Source organism: Haplochromis burtoni, unplaced genomic scaffold (assembly GCF_018398535.1).
Source record: "Haplochromis burtoni strain Fernald_Lab_line unplaced genomic scaffold, NCSU_Asbu1 Contig_3, whole genome shotgun sequence".
Lineage (NCBI taxonomy): Eukaryota > Metazoa > Chordata > Actinopteri > Cichliformes > Cichlidae > Haplochromis > Haplochromis burtoni.
In genome coordinates, this window is record NW_024582364.1 from 990,871 (window position 1) to 1,006,221 (window position 15,351).

At 39.4% G+C, this 15,351-nt stretch overlaps 1 protein-coding gene across 4 annotated transcripts in view; it reads left to right on the forward strand.

Annotated features, from left to right (window-relative positions):
• The window catches only part of tnn (tenascin N), a 43,350-nt gene extending 29,003 nt beyond the window's left edge, over positions 1-14,347 (forward strand). Inside the window, exons 9-19 of one of the 4 annotated variants that reach the window (XM_042218985.1) lie at positions 354-617; positions 1,902-2,165; positions 3,440-3,706; positions 5,122-5,385; positions 7,495-7,625; positions 8,114-8,252; positions 8,347-8,498; positions 9,010-9,106; positions 9,228-9,392; positions 9,888-10,051; positions 11,889-14,347. In XM_042218985.1, coding sequence (XP_042074919.1) covers positions 354-617; positions 1,902-2,165; positions 3,440-3,706; positions 5,122-5,385; positions 7,495-7,625; positions 8,114-8,252; positions 8,347-8,498; positions 9,010-9,106; positions 9,228-9,392; positions 9,888-10,051; positions 11,889-12,038 — 2,057 coding nt within the window. In that variant the 3' untranslated portion in view covers positions 12,039-14,347. The remainder of the gene's footprint in view (positions 1-353; positions 618-1,901; positions 2,166-3,439; positions 3,707-5,121; positions 5,386-7,494; positions 7,626-8,113; positions 8,253-8,346; positions 8,499-9,009; positions 9,107-9,227; positions 9,393-9,887; positions 10,052-11,888) is intronic. The other 3 variants (XM_042218987.1, XM_042218992.1, XM_042218996.1) reach the window with 3 other exon arrangements.
• The last annotated feature ends 1,004 nt before the right edge of the window (positions 14,348-15,351 follow it).

Sequence of the window (15,351 nt, forward strand, 5' to 3'; positions counted from 1 at the left end):
AACTGTGCCAATAATGTCAAGAAACTCTCAACAACACACATTTAAATCTGGCATTTAGCTAGTGTTTACATTTAATAAAAATACCACTTCACTGCTTTACCTTCAAGTGAGTTCAGCAGCCGTATTTAGTATTCTGGTTCAGAACGTGCAGTTTCTCTACAGTCCCGTCTGCTTCTGTTCCTTCAATGTTTATTTTCTTTTTCTATATTTTTTATGTAGAATTTTGTCTTATTCATTTAGTATCCACGTGTGGGATGTATGTGGATGCATATATGAACATATTTCTAATGGGTTGTTTGACTTTTTCAGCTCTTTTTGATGCTTTTTTTTTCTTTGCTTTTTTACGTCTTCAGATATTGATGCTCCAACAAATCTCGTCACTACCGAAGTAACAGAGGACACTGCAACAGTCTCCTGGGATCAAGCCCAGGCTGAAATAGAGGGATACATGCTGAGTTACACTTCTGCAGAGGGATCCAGTTCAGACATCTCTGTAGCACGTGATAGTACCTCATACAGGCTGATAGGCTTGAGGCCTGGAGTTCTCCATACTGTCTATATCTGGGCCTATAAGGGAGACAAAGTCAGCGGAAAGAGTTCAACAGAAGCTGAAACAAGTAAGTGCTGAAAGGGGAAACATTACAGTAGAGACTGATTTGATTATTTGGCTGTCCGTCATTGAAGACTCCCACAGAGGAATCGTATTTTGGAGGTCAGCTAGGAATATCTACAAAGGTAAGGCAGAAAAAAAGAAACTCTTATCCCCTCTTTTTTTTAACAATGGTGCTGAAAGTGTAAACAAATGCTTTTATCTTCTGTCTCTTTTTTACTGATTGCACAATAGCCTTTGATTGTCTGAAAAGTGATCAAAAGCGCAACTGTTCTTTGCTGCCTTTGAACTTGGAGCAGTCTGTGAACTAAAGTAAAGGTTGATTTTAGGGTCTCTTTTTCTTAAGCTCCTTTATGTACGACCTTAAAAAACATACAGATAATTGGTCAATTACTACCTCTTGATCTTGTGCGTGCTAGGTTGACAATGTGTGAAAAGCATTAATATAGACATTCCACACTTAGCACACCAGCCCCTCTTATCCATCTGCCAAGAGTGGAACTTGAACTCTGTGTGAAAAACGCTGTTTAACATAATTAGGTGGTACACCTCATTTAAAAGCAGCCCAGTTTAGCCTCGGGTTGAATGTTCATAAGAAGTTTGAGCAGAAGCATTTTGCTTGGTCAACAGAGCAAGACACTTCTCATGTCTCTTAATCTGGCTGTTGTGCAGATTAGCAGCTGTTGCTGTCTGCTGGTATTGATATTTTTGGAAGAAAGTCAACAGAACAAGAAGTATGAGTGCTTTAAAAAATATCTTTACGCATCAGGATCACAATGACTGTGACGGCACAAGCTGGTGAAACAGACTGAGTTAGTAATAGAATTAGTTTTCCTTGACACCATAGTATGCCTTTAGTTTCTTAACAGTTCTTAACCATGTTTTCCTGCTCTTAGTAAAATGTATGCGATGTAGAATTTCCATGTTCTTTGCTTACAAGTAGCTCCTAGAACCACTGCTTACCTATCACTGTGTCATGCCGTCAAACTTGGATTCAATAAAAAATGTGTCAAAATAGTTGAATGTGGTATTTTTGGATACCATTGAAAAGTTTTTTCATATATGTCATATATGAAAAACAACAGGTTTATATAAGAGGTGCTGTTGTTTAAGGCTAGAGAGCTGCTAAAGCTCACCACAGAGTATAATCCAAGTTTGACATCTATTCCAGTGTCTTCTGCTTCTAGATACAGGTGAAGCTCTGCACTGCTGATTTTTTTAGTTTTTCTGTTTGCAACAGCTGTGATTACGTGTTTTTACCAGTATCTACTAACTACAACTCCCTGTGCAGACCTGGATGCTCCTACTAACGTCTTCGCCCAAGATGAGACAGAGTTCAGCTTCAGGGTGCACTGGGATCCCCCTCAGGCAGAAATTGATGGCTACATGCTAACATATAGCTCTTCTGAGGGCTCAAGTGAAGAAATTGTAATTGGGTCTGACAGTACTTCATACACGCTGACTGGCCTGAGGCCTGGGGTCCTCTACACTGTCTACATCTGGGCTGTCAAAGGGAGTAAAGCCAGCAGGAAGATCTCGACACAAGCTGAGACAGGTCTCAGAAATTTAACTTTCTTTTCAAACCTCAGCATTAAATGGTTAATATCAAAGTTAAACAAAACCCATTTCCTTGCCTCTTACATGATAATATATTTTATGTTACGTATAAAGATACAATATTGTCCAAAAGTCTTGAGTCATCCCTCATTTTTTAAAAATTTTGCTCCGAGTGAGGCAGACAAGAGTTATTGAGTTATTGAGCAATAGTTCCCCCTGGCTTTATTGGTGTCTATACATGACACATAACTGATTTTAAATTGTATTTTCAGGCTCTTTATTACCACCAGCCTGTTGCAGAGACATATAATTCGTTCCCATTTCTTGTTTGAATCTATGAAAAATGCCAAAGATAACACAGTTTGACAGGCATAAAATATAATTTTTGAACTACCTGTTGGACAAAATCTTGGCATATATCAGGATAATGTGTAGTGTGTCCTCAAAAATATTTAAGGAGAAAAGAAGAAGTGGTAGGCTATCTAGAGCAGATGAACAGTACCTGAAAGTCCTGTCTTTAGGAAGTAGGAAACACACCAGCAAAGTCCTGCCACAGGATCTGAGAGAGTGTCTGGCCCTTTAGTTTTGGTTAGCAAAGTGGAACATGTTTGCATTTCTCCTTCAGATTCATCTATTGTTCACTGAAGCCTCGTCAGAAATGGTCTCAGTGGACAGGTGGCTGTCAAGAAGCGATTCTTAAGGAAGGGAAACAGGGAGAAGACTGAGGAATGTTAAATCACAGAGGAATCAGACTGCAAATCAGAGGAATCAGACTGCAAATCAGTGCCACAGAGCTTAGGGAGTGATGAATCAAAATTTGAATTTTTTTCAGTAAAATCATCATCAAAACCTCAGGAGTCGTACATCAGTGAGTGTCTAATGCTGTGTGTAAAACACAGTGGATCTTCTGTTGAAGTCTGGAGAACTAATGCTGAAAACTACTTAAAGAAATGACAAGATAGTTTGTCCAAGAGAGTTCAGAATGTGTTGAAGAATCGAGTTGTTCACACAAATACTGACTTTAACATGATTGTTTGAACATGTTTGAGTAAATCGCTAACCCTTCCCAATTCCTCCAAAAGTATTAATTCTAAATTGTCAGCACTGGTCTACCGTCACCTTGACATACAGTTTTCACAAGGTTTATCAACCAAATAACTGGATTTATTATATTCCTTCACATGTTTTAGATTAATTTAATTTGTCACCCATAATATTCCAGATGACTGTAATATTCATCATTAGAGTTTGCGTATTAATATCTTCCCCTAGAACTGGACGCGCCTGCTAACCTCTTAGCAGAAGATGAAACTGAATCCAGCTTCAGTGTTTCATGGGATCCCGTCCAGGCAGAAATTGATGGCTACATGCTAACCTACACATCCTCTGAAGACGGCTCTAGTGGGGAAATCCCAGTGGGGGCAGATGAGTCTGATTATTTGTTGACTGGTTTGAGGCCTGGGCTCCTCTACACTTTTTACATCTGGGCTGTCAAGGGAGACAAAGCCAGCAAGAAGATCTCAACACAAGCTGAGACAGGTGTCAGATGCCAGTTTTGTTAAAACAAATTGTCTGACTAGTAAATTCACGTTTAATACCCTAGAGCTTCAGATGCCCCATAATTACAGCTTTTCTGAAAAGACAGCAAGTCAACCTCCTTGTAAACCTTAAAATAATGTCTCTCAGATGGTAGACCAATCAGAATCAGCTTGTTTGTTTAAAGCAATTTTCCAATGTATCCATTCATCAGTTCATCCATCTACTTGCCAACTTCTTCTTTGGGTCAATAAGGGGGAAAGCAGCCCAGACATCTTTTTCCCCAATAACTTACCTCAGCTCTTCCTGAGCAGTCATGTGCCAGCTCACAGCATGTCCTGGAACAACCCAGCGATTTCCTCTTAGTCAGTCATGCCTGCAGTGCAAGGAGGCACTCTGGCCTGCTCTTTCCCATTGACTATTATGCTCACTATTCGGAGCAGTTGCTCCTTTTATAGTTCCTTTCCAGTCGAAGGACCCTTCCTTGATTCATGCAGACTCAGATCCATTCAGGTTAGCCAGCATATTGGAGAACTTCATCTCAACATCTTTTATTCAACAGTATGTTAATTTCACTTGCTTCTCAGCATCTTTGATTGCAAGGGAAGCATGGATTGAAGAGTTCTCTTAAAGCCATTTTCAGTCATGACATAATGTATGTCAGCAGTTTTTGAACTGCGATGATCACGAGCACTTTTCTTCTTCAAACTACAGCACCTTGGACCTATAACATAGGAAAAAACAGATTCGAAACTGAAATGTTTCTTGACAGAAAAACAAGACATTTTCAGCAATATCAGAGGAATATTTGACCAAAAAATCTCAGTGCATCATCAAATATAAATACCATATTCAAGTAATAAGTACTCTCCTTTCTGACAATCAAACAGGCAGTTAAATTTAAATTTTTAATCCTCTTCACAAAAATCAAGTAATTTGCCCCCAAATCTGTCTTTATTCTGTTCTCTATGCTCTTAATCATGTTTTTGTACAGAACTGAATGTTCCTATTCACCTGTTTGGCGAGAGAAAATCTTAAGTGGATCATCAGACCACATTAAGGCAGGAATCAGTAGATATAATTTTAGATGTGATGAAAACACAGTTAAAGAGACCACTTAGGAGCTGAATAGTTTCTAACTGAAGTCCTGACTCATCATTCCCTTTAAACCACTTTGGGCCTGTGAAATGTGACGCAAACCAGCAGGTTTCTAAATGGACAAAGTGAACTTAAAAAACATCAGTATTCATCACGTACTCACAATCATGATACTAATGCTTGTAGAAAATTCAAGCTAATTTGTTTCATCCCCCTGATGTAGTGAAAGATGAAACAACACATCTTGTAGTTTGCACAAGCAGTTCTTGAAATGTGCATGAGTAGTGCAGTAAACCTCTTCTACTAACATCTTCCTTTAGAACTGGATGCTCCTGCTAACCTCTTAGCCCGAGATGAAACAGAATCCAGCTTCACTGTGTCATGGGATCCAGCCCAGGCAGAAATTGATGGCTACATCCTTACCTACACCTCTTCTGAGGGCTCTAGTGAGGAAATCCCTGTTGGGTCTGACAGGACCTCTTACATGCTGACTAGCCTGAGGCCTGGAGTTCTCTACACTGTCTACATCTGGGCTGTCAAGGGGGACAAAGCAACCAGGAAGATTTCAACAAAAGCACAGACAGGTCAATACAATATGAACAAGTGGATTTTTTCCCCCCTTTTGGCGATATTGAAACTCTTCTTTCTTATGAAACATTGAAAAGGGTCATTTTTCTTCTCTTAAATTTGTTGCAGGCTTGGGTTCTACTGTTAAATACATTGATGCATTTGGGCAGAGCAGCAGGATGTTGCAAAACCAGTTTCTCCTATTAAAGTAGTCCTTAATTGAATGTTTACATGAGCCAACTCTGAGCTTTAACTGGTTGTAAATGCTGAAAATACCCATTACTTTTAAACAGTGTTTACCTGTTTGTGGGTCTGACTCTCTGTTAGGATGAGAAAGTCCCCCAAAAATCTACCCAACTAAATTTTATGGCACTTCATGGCAAGATGGAGAATGCCCAAAAGAATAAACAATGGTGCAGCTCAAGATTATTTCCTTGATAATGAACAGCAACATTTGAGTGTCCTTTTGTTATGTGTCAGCAGTATTGCACAAAAACTACCAGTCAGAATTTATTACAATTTCCTAGAGAGGCAGAGGAAGACACCATTAAATTGTAGTTCATCCAAAGCAATTTATTTAGTATTCTTTCTTACTAGACATGAAAAGCTGCAAAGGGTCCATCAGTACCTTCTTTTAGTAATCAGTCCCAGGTGTTTTCAAATGCAAAAGCTCAAACATGTTATTGCTTTTATACCGGTAATAAAAAGATCCGAACCTGAGACCAGTAAATTATTACTAAAGTACATATGCCCTAGTTTTGCGGGTATATTGGTTGGAAAAAAAGGCAAAAAGGCATCACGTTCTCTGAGCAGCTGCAGATCATTCAAACTCAGTGAGTTTCTGATGAAGAGACCACCAGTTTGCACCGACTTGACTGCTGTGGAATTGACTAGAAATCTTTTTACATTTCTTTCTGATGACAAACAGTATAAGTTGTACTTCTTGGCATAGCTTGGTATTGAGAGGGATCAAAGATTAAGTATAGCTGGAGATTTTTAAATGAACTAACATGCAATCACAGAGTCAATATTTGTTTGTTTGGAACCTCTAAAGTACCGAAGACCACCTCTCTGACTGGAATATGATTCCCAGAGGCCTGGGAGGTCAGGTCACATGGCGGGCCTCAGAGGTTAGTTTGAAGTAAAAAGCAGCAGCACGTGGTGATCGTGTTATAACAGGGGCATCTTTGTGATTCACAGATGATCTGTAAAATCATCTGGGAGCACTGAGTGAAAGCTGGGTCTTTTTCAATTAGGCAGAAAATGACCGAGTTTTGGATGATAAACTTTTCTCGTCGTAACTCGTCAGCGGGCAGAAGGCCAGTGTGGTGCTGTGTTCAAACAGGAGCATTACTGTGTCAAACGATATCATCTGGGACACATAAAGGAACATGTTATTATATTTGTGACTTTATTGGACCTAGTAAAAAGCACCATTATTATGTCATTTAAAGCTGTCTCGAACCAAACTGTTTCACAGATTTGTCAGGAGCGTTTCATTCTCCTTATGATGCCCAAGGTGCTGCTCAAAATGTCACTCTTCACGCTGAAGAAGTAATTTTTTTAATACAAACAGAAAATGGTTTGGGATGATTTTGCACCTTATGGTGGCATAGACTTCCCCTAATTTCTTGATCCATGGGAGGTTAAAGCTCCAACTGCTCTAACAGGCATCTCGGTGTCAGACAAATTATCTCAGCTTCTGCTTCAGGTCAAACTCCCAAAGCATTTAAATGAGAAAGCACAAGTATTAGCTTATCTGCACAGGCAAATTGTAACTGTGCAGGTAGATGGTTGTCATATCTTGTGTTGTGCTTCATGTGGAGAAAGTCTGAAAATCTAAATTGCCAATTTAATCGGCCTGAATTAAAAGCTCTACATTTTAGGTTCGCAGAGGAAAATAATAGACAGACGAATGATTAACATTATCAGTAAAAATCATGTAAAAGCACCTATTGTTTATAGAAATCATTAATTTGTTCTTCACAGTTTAAATTTTTGGGCTAAAGGCTTGTAAATGGAGCACACGTTTATTTACCAAATGAAAACATGATATTATCAAATGTATTAATGACTAAATGACTGCTGAGCTGTAATCCACTTTGATTTGCACTCATACCCACCAGACATTGATTCTCCCAAGGATCTGAGGGCTGTAGATGTGACGCTGGACTCTGCTTCTTTAACTTGGACTCCTCCTCTGGCTGACATTGAGGGTTACATCCTCACCTACAGGGATGAAGAGGGAAACATGGAGGTAAGTCGCCATAATGATTAGCACCGATGTGTTTGCACCATAGAGCACGGTATTCACACTTATAATATTCAAACACACAATTTCTCAGATATTATGTTGTTTTCACTTCTTGTGTAACTTTAGCAGCAAAAACAAAAAAAGACCTGAAGGTGAAGGATGAAGGATGATTCCTCTTATTCTGTACTGGTTATAAGCAGAATCTCTGGGCAACATGTTCTCCTAGTCTCAGTCATTTAAATGACATTTGGGAAATTGACTGGGGCTAAAGGTGCATGTTAATCTTAATCTCTGTAGAACACTGACCTCTTGTGGCAATAAACAAAGCAAACCTGGTAGTAATCAGCTTCTTTTGTTGCTGTTTGCTGTCTTTTTAAAATTGAGATCTAAGTAATTAAACCTAACACAATTTACTTTTCTGTTTAGTCCGAAATGTTAAATCCATAATGTGATGCTATTATATTCAGTGTTCTGTTATATGTTTTCATCAGACTGTTGAAAAGCAGCTTGTAGCCGGTGAGAGCAGCTTTGCTGCATCAAGTCTTGAGATGGGGAAGAGGTACATTGTCACTATTATTGCCTACAGGGGCAACAAGAGGAGCAAGGTGGTAGAAACCATCTTCAAAACAGGTTTGTGCCACGTCACTTAACATCTCGTACTCTGTTAAAAATCATCGGTATGAAAAAAACTCTAATAATCTTCTCACAACATCCCCGTCACCAGTTGGTCTCCTGCACCCATTCCCCATGGACTGTGTTCAGATCATGAAGAACGGCAATAAGAGGAATGGTGTCTATACAGTCTATATTAACAATGACCGCTCCAAACCTATAGAAGCTTACTGCGACATGGACACTGATGGAGGCGGCTGGCTGGTAGGAATTTTTGATATGATATCAATAAAGAAGCTCACGGTGTGGAACTTTTGTCTAACAATGAGAGTGACTACATGAACACTGGCATGTGCATGTCACTTATTTGCTCCTGGGTTGTATTATGGGAAGTGGATTCATTTCTTTTGGAGTCTGAATGGGCCATGGGACTAAAATGGTCTCACCTGATTCAGTTTAGATTTTTAGCTCCATGCCTGTGTGAAGCTGCAACGCTAAATCAAAGGTATCCCTAATAAAGGCTGATCAGTTTATTGGCTGGTCAATGCTGGCAGCCTGTATTAGTCTCGCTTTGAATAACAAAGAAACAGTGGTGAACAAACTGACCCAATGCTGGTTATGTGTATAAAAATTTATTAGACTCCAAGATGTATTTTCTGCATCAAATCTGGAAATCCAGTATCGATTGGGCTCAACTCCCTAATGATAGCACTAAATAGTTAGAACAAACCATTTGAAATGTTTGTGTAACACTTTGAGTGCTTTCCACTTTTAGGTGCTTCAGCGCCGTAACATTGGCAAGCTGGACTTTATGAAACGCTGGAGGCAGTACATTGCAGGTTTTGGCAACTTAACCGAGGAGTTCTGGATTGGTGAGCACTTCAGTGTTTTGGGAAAGAGGGCTTTTCTGCAGACAGGCATAAGCATGCACATTTGAGCATTAGAGGAATGTCTAGTGTGTTCTTGAAATTCTCTGCTTGTGTTTTCCCTCAGGTCTCGATAAAATATACGAGCTTACCAACACTCCTACTCAGTATGAGCTGAGGTTTGATTTGGGTGTGGGCTCAGAGAGAGCGTATGCTGTATACGACAACTTTAAGATTGCACCAGTCAAGCAGAAGTTCAAGCTCACCATTGGCAAATACAGTGGGACAGCAGGTGACTCTTCCTCCTTAACTATAGGCAACATAAAAGGCTGAGGCTGTGCAGACAAATCAAACAGCCTTCAAGAATTATATTCTCTGTGGCACTTAAATGGAATGAGTTATAGCCAAAAGGGGATGGCGAAAATAGCAATGAAACAGACAGGGTCAGAAAATAGAAGGGTTTCAAGCGGGAGGCACCCCACCGGTCATGCTGTAGGATGCTGAGAAAGAAATGTACCCAACAGTAGGTGGGATATTTGTTTCAGAAACTTACATTCAGTCCCTTATAGACAGTATCTATATAGGGATGAAAGCAAGGCTTAAGTGGGCTTTGAAGCCAGACAGACACAGACACACACAGCGAGAGCTATGCTGTGTCTACATATAACTCAGTGTGCTGAAACAACATGTGCTGCAGAACTGAATCACCCTGAGTTTGGCATTATATTCAATTTCTTCCATCTTACGGTAATAACGGTGCAATCCTAATTTTCTCGATGATCCCCAGGTGATGCCATGACCTACCACCAAGGCCTCCCCTGGACTACCATTGATTCAGATAATGACATTGCCCTGACCAACTGTGCTCTGAGTCACCGTGGCGCCTGGTGGTACAAAAACTGCCACCTGGCCAACCTTAACGGCAAATGGGGTGAAACCAGGCACAGCATGGTAAGTGAATGAGACTGTAGCACCTCAGCAGCAGCAAACTCTGGTTTATTGGACTCAGTGTTGATTTTCTAGTTTTCTGGATAGCATACACAAAAACACACACACACACACACATATTTAAATCAACAGTATTGTGCAAATGTCTTGAGACTCATTTCTTTATATTTCTTTAATGAAAATGGGAAATATGTGCAGTGATTTATTGAAATGTGCAAACATTCATACATGCAGAAACAGCTAGTGCATTGCTAATGAGCTTGAAAATCAATATTTGATCTGAACACCTTTATTCAAGAAATCGTTTTTATCATTTCTTTAAGTAGCCTTCAGAAATAGTTTTCTGGGTGTTTTTGAAGATCATTCAACGCTCTTCTCTGGATGTTTCTTCCTTTTGTTCCATTCTATGTCAAGATGATCCAACACCGCTTCAGTAATGTTGATGTTCGGGCCAGATTCATCTCTCAGGGCCTGCATATATTCTTTGTTGGACTCATGTTTCTTAAGGTCATGATTGAAGATACTGCTCATCTGCTGTACAAAATCTAGCACCTTTATCTTTTGTGCTTCATTTGTCCAGATGGGCAACATAAAATCTAAGCTCTGCATTAAGTCACACTTTTACTGTATGATCGCTATACCATACGGCTTCACCAGTTGGTGGCTGATTATATTACATCATAATAGACTTGTATTAACACTGTAATTACCCGAAGACCTTGACCAGTTAACAACATGGGTTTTCTGGACAAGTCCCATCAGTCCATCTCTACCATTACATTTTTATGTTTATGGCAAACATTACTGAAAGCTTGCCTCCTAAACAGTTTAGGAGTTTTACTATACTGAAGAAAACTTTTGGATTTCAAAAATCTTTTTACTCTTTTTATTTATCAGTCCTCTTCAGTCTGAAAATATGTAATTTCATAGTTACTGTCCAGCTGTGACCCGCGATGCAGAGCAGGTTATCCATAAATCTGTATTAGTGGGCACTGTGCGAATAGGTGAATGCAGCTTGTGGTGTAAAAGTACTTTGAGCAGCCAAAACTATTGGAAAAGAGCTCTTTGAATGCAATCCATTTTTGATTTCCATTTTGAAGATCAGATGCATTTTTAGTTGCCTTTCTAACCATTTTTCACAGTATATATTACAACATTCTCTGTTAGGATTTAAAACAACACACAAGTACCGCAACTAACTGCTGTGAAGGAAAAACACATCCCTGTTATTTAGGATCTTTACTAAGCATCTTATATGGAAACAACAAGAACAAAAAGAAGCTAAAAAAAAAAGCTTTCTGGGAGGCTGCTCCCTGGTCAGCAATCAAAGACAACTTCACCCCAGCCCACTTCTACTTGTTTTGTTTTGGATTGTTGAGGTGAAGCAGAAATGGCCAACATCCATCAGAAGTGATAAGAAAACACATTTCTCACACCAGCTATAAACCATAAGTGTTTTTACCAGGCTGCTCGGGTAACAACAACAGTTATTATGTCTAAGGAAGACTGATACCGAAGGAAATGCCAGGGGATTTCTCTGCTCTTGTCGAGATTTCATCCATAATATTGCCGTTGCAGATGTCTCCTGCAATGTTTGTCGGCAAAATGCAATAACAGTCAAAACAAGTTTGTACTCACATGAAATGAAGCAGCGGTAGGTATTTATTACTGCATGTCATTCCGCCTGCCTGTCATGCCACTTGCCTCTTTCGCGACTCGATCTCTCCGCTCGCTGTCTCCCCCTTTCATTACGACTCTCCTGTCTAAACATACGACATTTTTCCTCTTCCCTACTTTGCCCCAATCAGCTTCTCTCTCAATCTGCTGTTTTTGCTGTCAGGGGGTGAACTGGGAACCGTGGAAGGGCCACCTGACATCCCTCGACTTCTCTGAGATGAAGATCCGACCTGTGGGAGCCCTGTCCAGCAGGAAGAGGCGATCGCTGGCGGCTAGGGAGAAAAGCAGAAACACAAAACTCCAAAAGAAATAGAAGAGCGCCTGTGTCCACATCAGCCCCATCAGCCTGACATCACACAAGCTTTTGGTGTTTCTGTACATATGTACACATGCATGTTTTAATACTCTAGACTAGAATACCTACTGGTCTTCCTCTCTGTGTGTCTCAATTCTTGGACAATATGTACACCTTTTAGAAAAACGAATACCTTAATATCTGTTGATAAAAATTCAAAGATTTACTGTGACTGCAAGAAAGTGGCAAATGACAAACTTCCTTTGACTTTTTTTGACATTAATTGGTTTTGTTTATCACTCAAACTTGAACCTGTTTATATTGCTTGTGTTATATTTGCTTATTTCACATCCTCCAAAGAAATTGAGTGCATGGTAGAAAACAAAAATAGCTTGTCTGTTGTTGGGTTTTTTCGTGGATCAGGTGTAGACTATTAGAGTTAGCACCCTGAGTTTATTGATTGTGAAGCCAGCTGGCTTCGTCGCATTAAACTGCCACTGTGCTTCTAACACTGTCACATCACATCAGTTTGTGTGGGACGAGGCCGTCAGTAACAACGGATGGCTGTCTAGAGACGCCAAAGTGCTCCTGCTTTACATTCAGATGACCGAGACAGCTAATATCCATCAATGTGACGTGCCTTTATCAAATGTCAATAGGAATGAAGTTTGTTTGCCCCATCCTCGGGAGCATAATGACCATACTCTAGTTTTTCAATCTGGAAAGTTGACAGAAGTTATTAATACGTCTTTGACTTTGACTTTACTTGATTACTTTTTTCTTCTTTTTTTACACATTTATATTACAAACTTGGTTTAGATGACAAGGGCTGAGCACATCAATCAACTTTTCTCCTAATCTGCCAGAAGTTATTTGATTTGCAGTCAGTGACTCTGACACATTACTTTCCCCTAAAAGTTGTTGTGATTTTTTTTTACTTCCAGCTAATCCTTAGGATCAGCTTTGAAGGTCAGAAATGAGGAAGTAAAAACCTGTTTATCCATATTTTATTTACTAATTGTATTCTCAAGCTGACATTATAGCTGCTCTTTCATATTAATGCAATCATTCAGGGAATAAAACTAAAACATTTTTTATATGTGAAAATCTTGTTTGTTTTTCTCATCTCAATATAGCGATGGCCTTATGGGATATAGGAAAGCAAGTAGTACTAAACCTTTTTTTGCTTTGCAGATTTTAATGAGTTGCTTTGAAAACTGAATATGTTACCGTGGAAAAGCCAGACAAAATGTTATAGTTATTCAGTATATTTGGGTGTTTCACTGCTGTAAGAAGATACATAGCAACCCCCCAAAAATCTGCAGCCACACTAGAAGCTACATTAAGTTTTATGCAGACATATTGAAGCAATGCTGATGCATGCTTCTTTAACTTTGTCTTATAGATTTGTCTACGTATATATGCATAGTAATGGACTTATTAGTTCTTTTCATTTTTATTTAATTATATTTTTGCCTGTTCATTGGACCTGAAGTGCTCCATTAAAGGGCTTTCTGGAGACAAATCTTGTCTTCAGCTAATTTGTTTTTTTTACAATAAATTATTCATGTTAATTTGGGGAAATACAGGCACCAAGCAACTGACTAGGTACACCCATTCAACTGTTTTTTAATATCTAATGAGCTAATCACACAGCCATTCAATGCATTTAACATGTTAATTCTGAAGTCGAGCATAAGAATAAGGAAGAAAAGGTTGATGTAGGTGACTCTGACCGTGGCATGGTTGTTGGTCCAAGATGAGCTGGTCTAAGTGTTCAGAAACTGCTAACCTAATGGGAGTTTCCCACACAACCACCTCTGGGGTTTATATGGAATGGTCTGAAAAAGCTTCGCAGCATACCCATCTTCTGATAGTTCCTTTCAGCAGAGAAGCACACAATGTCACAAAGCTCAAATAACCTCAAACTGTTTTCTTGAATGTGAGAATTAGTTCACTTTACTCAAACGGCCTCCACAGTCAACAGATCTCAGTCTGACTGAGCACCTTTGGGAAGTTGTGGAGCAGAAGATTCACATCATGGATGTGCAACCAACAAATCTGCAGCAAATGTGTGATGCATGTCATGTCAATATGGACCAAAATCTCTGAAAATTGCTTCCACCACCTTGAATCTGTGCCATGAAGAATTAGGACAGTTCTGAAAGCAATAGGAAGGCCAACCCTGCAGAGAATGGATGGATGGATGTTCAGTGCTTATCACTCACCTGTTTTCCTTGTATTGATGCTTAATTTTATCAATAAGACATAAATAAAACCTCTCAGTCAGACATGAATATGTTACGGCGTGACTCTGACCTGTGAAACTCAGCTGTTCTTTCTTTGGTACCACACCACACTTTCATCATACTGAGTTGAGCAACTACATTTGCAGGAACTGATGATTGTTTGCTGTCTGGTCTCAGAGCAGTTTCCCAATTCTCTATCTCATAATCTGCAGACAGAAGCAGCCACTGGCTCTCTGCGCAGGAGCTGTTTTTATCAAGCTGCTGAGGGTGTACGAAAAGGATATAAAAAGGTCATCACGCCATTTAAACACAAAAAGATACCGAAATAAGATATAATCTGTTCAAACAACAATGGAACACTTTTGGAATGAGTAAGTGAAAAATGTCTTGGGGTTTTTTCCCCCAAGTGTTTATTCATCAAAATCAAATAAGAGTTTGAGAAGGCTGCTGACAAAAATTTTGCCAGCAAATATTTCTAGAATAGCAATTCATATCAACTTTGAAATGAAAGGTCTCACAAAAGCTCATTGATGCGAGAGGCCTTTTCAGGCACAGTGATTGCAAATTACTTTAAGGAGATTGGTTCCTGCCATTGCTTTACGGGGCAAGTGGTTTGCTCAGTGCCAGGATAAACAGAGAGGAGAGAAAACACACTTTGCCCTGTTTGTCTCTCTCTTTCTGCCTCTCCCTTCTACGTTTGTGCATATATATATAGTACAGTATAAGGTTGCTGACATACACATTTGTCTGAATTTTGACACTTATGCCTTGGGTTCAGTGTGATGTATTTTTTTCCATGAGAGAACCTGGTACCGTGGTAACAAGTGGGTGTTTGTTTAAAGGGGTGGAGTGTGAGCAGTTCATGGAAAGAGAGAGAAACTGCAAAACAGAAGACATTTGAAATTCAAGATAGCCACTGTCACACAGCACACGGGAACACTAACAATTTCCATTGACTCATTTCTGCAACACTGTGGATTCTTTCTTTTTCTTTCTTTCTTTCTTTCTTTCTTTCTTTCTTTCTTTCTTTCTTTCTTTCTTTCTTTCTTTCTTTCTTTCTTTCTTTCTTTCTTTCTTTCTTT